General features: G+C 48.8%; 1 protein-coding gene across 1 annotated transcript in view; it reads left to right on the top strand.

Moving 5' to 3' along the window:
- Positions 1–2,500, top strand: part of prkd4 (protein kinase D4) — a gene marked incomplete at its 3' end in the record, with an annotated part of 11,835 nt that overhangs the window by 6,077 nt on the left and 3,258 nt on the right. Inside the window, 5 exon segments of the mRNA XM_080547752.1 lie at positions 1–17; positions 814–891; positions 1,270–1,485; positions 1,896–1,968; positions 2,057–2,163. The exon segment at positions 1–17 is cut by the window's left edge and continues 107 nt beyond it. Of these exon segments, the coding sequence (XP_080403878.1) occupies positions 1–17; positions 814–891; positions 1,270–1,485; positions 1,896–1,968; positions 2,057–2,163 (491 nt within the window).

Below are 2,500 nucleotides of genomic sequence, written 5' to 3'. Positions count from 1 at the left end.
CCAACACTGACATACTGGTGAGAACACACATACACACATGCATGCATACACACACACACATTTTAAATGCTTTATTTATGTCCACATACATGTACAATGGTAAATGGTAAATGGACTGCACTTATAAAGCGCCTTTTTTTTGCTGCTCCAAAGCTGCTCCAAAGCGCTTTACAACGGCCTCTCATTCACCCATTCACACACCAATGGCGGCAAGCTGCCATGCAAGGTGCTGGCCCGCTCACTGAGAGCAATTTTGGGGTTCAGTGTCTTGCCCAAGGACACTTCGACATGTGGCCAGCCGGGGCTCGAACCGCCGATCTGCCAACATTGTGATTATTATACGGCGACTCTACCTCCTGCGCCCCACAATATCTAAAGGACATAAATACTATCAGTGCATTTTGACATTATGAAAACAGTCAGTTACAGTAGTGCTGAGCCAACAACCAGTTATGCTACACACAGGATGTTATTAACAACCAGTTATGCTACACACAGGATGTTATTCACACTAAATGATGATTACAGTGGATTGACAGATACAGTATCAATACTGTAAAACAGACCGTATCCAGCTCATGGGTACAAGAAGCACCGCCTTCTCCATATTGAGCGGCTACCAATAATAGCAGATACTGAGCAGTACTTTGCTAACTGTTTGTCCCTTCTCTTAGATAGACCAGCCACCCACACACACACACACACACACACACACACACACACACACACACACACACACGCACACACACACACACACACACACACACACACACACACAAAATACTTACACACCTTTCTCTTTGCTTCTCTTAGAGGAAACGGCATTACTGGATGTTGGACCAGAAGAACATCACTCTGTACCAGAATGAGTGCAGTACCAAGTACTATAAGGTAGGTACCAACCTGGGTTGGTACTGTTTGATGTCTACCTCCACCAGCCTCTCCTGGGTTGGTACTGTTTGATGTCTACCTCCACCAGCCTCTCCTGGGTTGGTTCTGTTTGAGTGAAACCATCAGCCGCAACCAAATGACTGCCCCCCAGTGGCCAAAGTCTCACCCTACACATAACATCCAAATAAAACAAAAGTCTAATTCTTTTTTCCAACATTCAATTGGAGTTGGTCTTTGCCAGGGGATGCAGGGGAGGGGGGGGGGGGCAAGCACACATCACAATTTCCACAGGACTTCTCCCTGTCTAGTTCTTAATTCTTAATTCTTAATTCTAGTTCTTAATTCTTCTTCTTCTTCTCTTTCTTCTCCTTCCTCCAGGAGCTGCCTCTGTCGGAGGTGCTGCAGGTGCGAGGCCCCGCCCAGCTCTCTGTGCCACTGTTGCCTGGCAACGATGCCCACTCGTTCGAGGTGGTGACCGGCACGCTGGTGTACTGTGTGCTGGCAGGGAGGGACGGGCAGGCCTGGGAGACGGCCCTACGCCTGGCACTGAGGCCAGTCCAGGGAGGAGGGGGGGAGGAGGGAGAGGGTGAGTCAGTCCAGGGCTGAGGGGGGGAGGAGGGAGAGGGTGAGACAGTCCAGGGCCAGGGGGGGGGGGGGGGGGGGGGGGTGAGACAGGTCCAGCGCCCCTGTTTGGTGGACAGACTGGCCTAACACAATGTTCTTGTCCTATAGAAACCCCCTAAGTGACTTGGCAGGAAATGTCTGATCACTGCAAGTATTTCCTGATCAAATCCTTTTGTTTTATCTTCTGTTTCATTTCTGTTTTATCAACCATCCTGTTTCTGTCCTAGTTGACGGACCCCAGAGTGGAGGCAGTCAGGTAAGTACCTGGCACCTGATTGGTCCTTTATTTGTGTGTATATTTGTGCGTGTGTGTGTATTTCATGCATGTATTTCATGAATGTGTGTGTGTGTGTGTGTGTGTGTGTGTGTGTGTGTTTCAGGACGTCAGCTCTGTGTATCAGATCTGTACTGAGGAGGTTCTGGGTTCAGGACAGTTCGGAGTGGTGTATAGAGGTAGGTTAAGGGTTAATACAGTATTAAAGGTTACATGGCTACTCCCAACAGCCCCTCTGACCCTCTCTCCTTCCTCCCCTCCCCCCAGGCACACACAGACAGTCAGGTAGGAGTGTGGCCATCAAGGTCATTGATAAAACCCGCTTCCCCACCAAGCAGGAGAGGCAGCTGAGGAACGAGGTGGCCATCTTACAGGTAGCCTAAAGCGGGAGCTCCTCTCACTCTGTGTCTATTCGGTTGTTAAGTCGTGACGTGTTTCCGGGTCCAAAGTTGGCTGAGGCGCTGCCTTCGAAATGCTTCAGTAATAATAATAATTCATTATATTTATATAGCGCTTTTCCGAGGCTCAAAGACGCTGACAAATATGGGAAAAACGGGAAAGTGCTGTGTCCCTTGTTGTATGAATAGATCAGAGTCTAAAAAACGATTGAACTGTCATTCTACCGCTGTAGTACACTGGTACTCTGGTGCTTTAGTACACTGGTACTCTGGTGCTTTAGTACACTGGTACTCTGGTGCTTTAGTACACTGG

The sequence above is a fragment of the Nansenia antarctica genome (assembly GCF_963989245.1).
Source record: "Nansenia antarctica genome assembly, chromosome: 17".
Lineage (NCBI taxonomy): Eukaryota > Metazoa > Chordata > Actinopteri > Argentiniformes > Microstomatidae > Nansenia > Nansenia antarctica.
The sequence above is the reverse complement of the archived record's forward strand: the minus strand, read 5'-3'. Positions and strand labels throughout refer to the sequence as shown.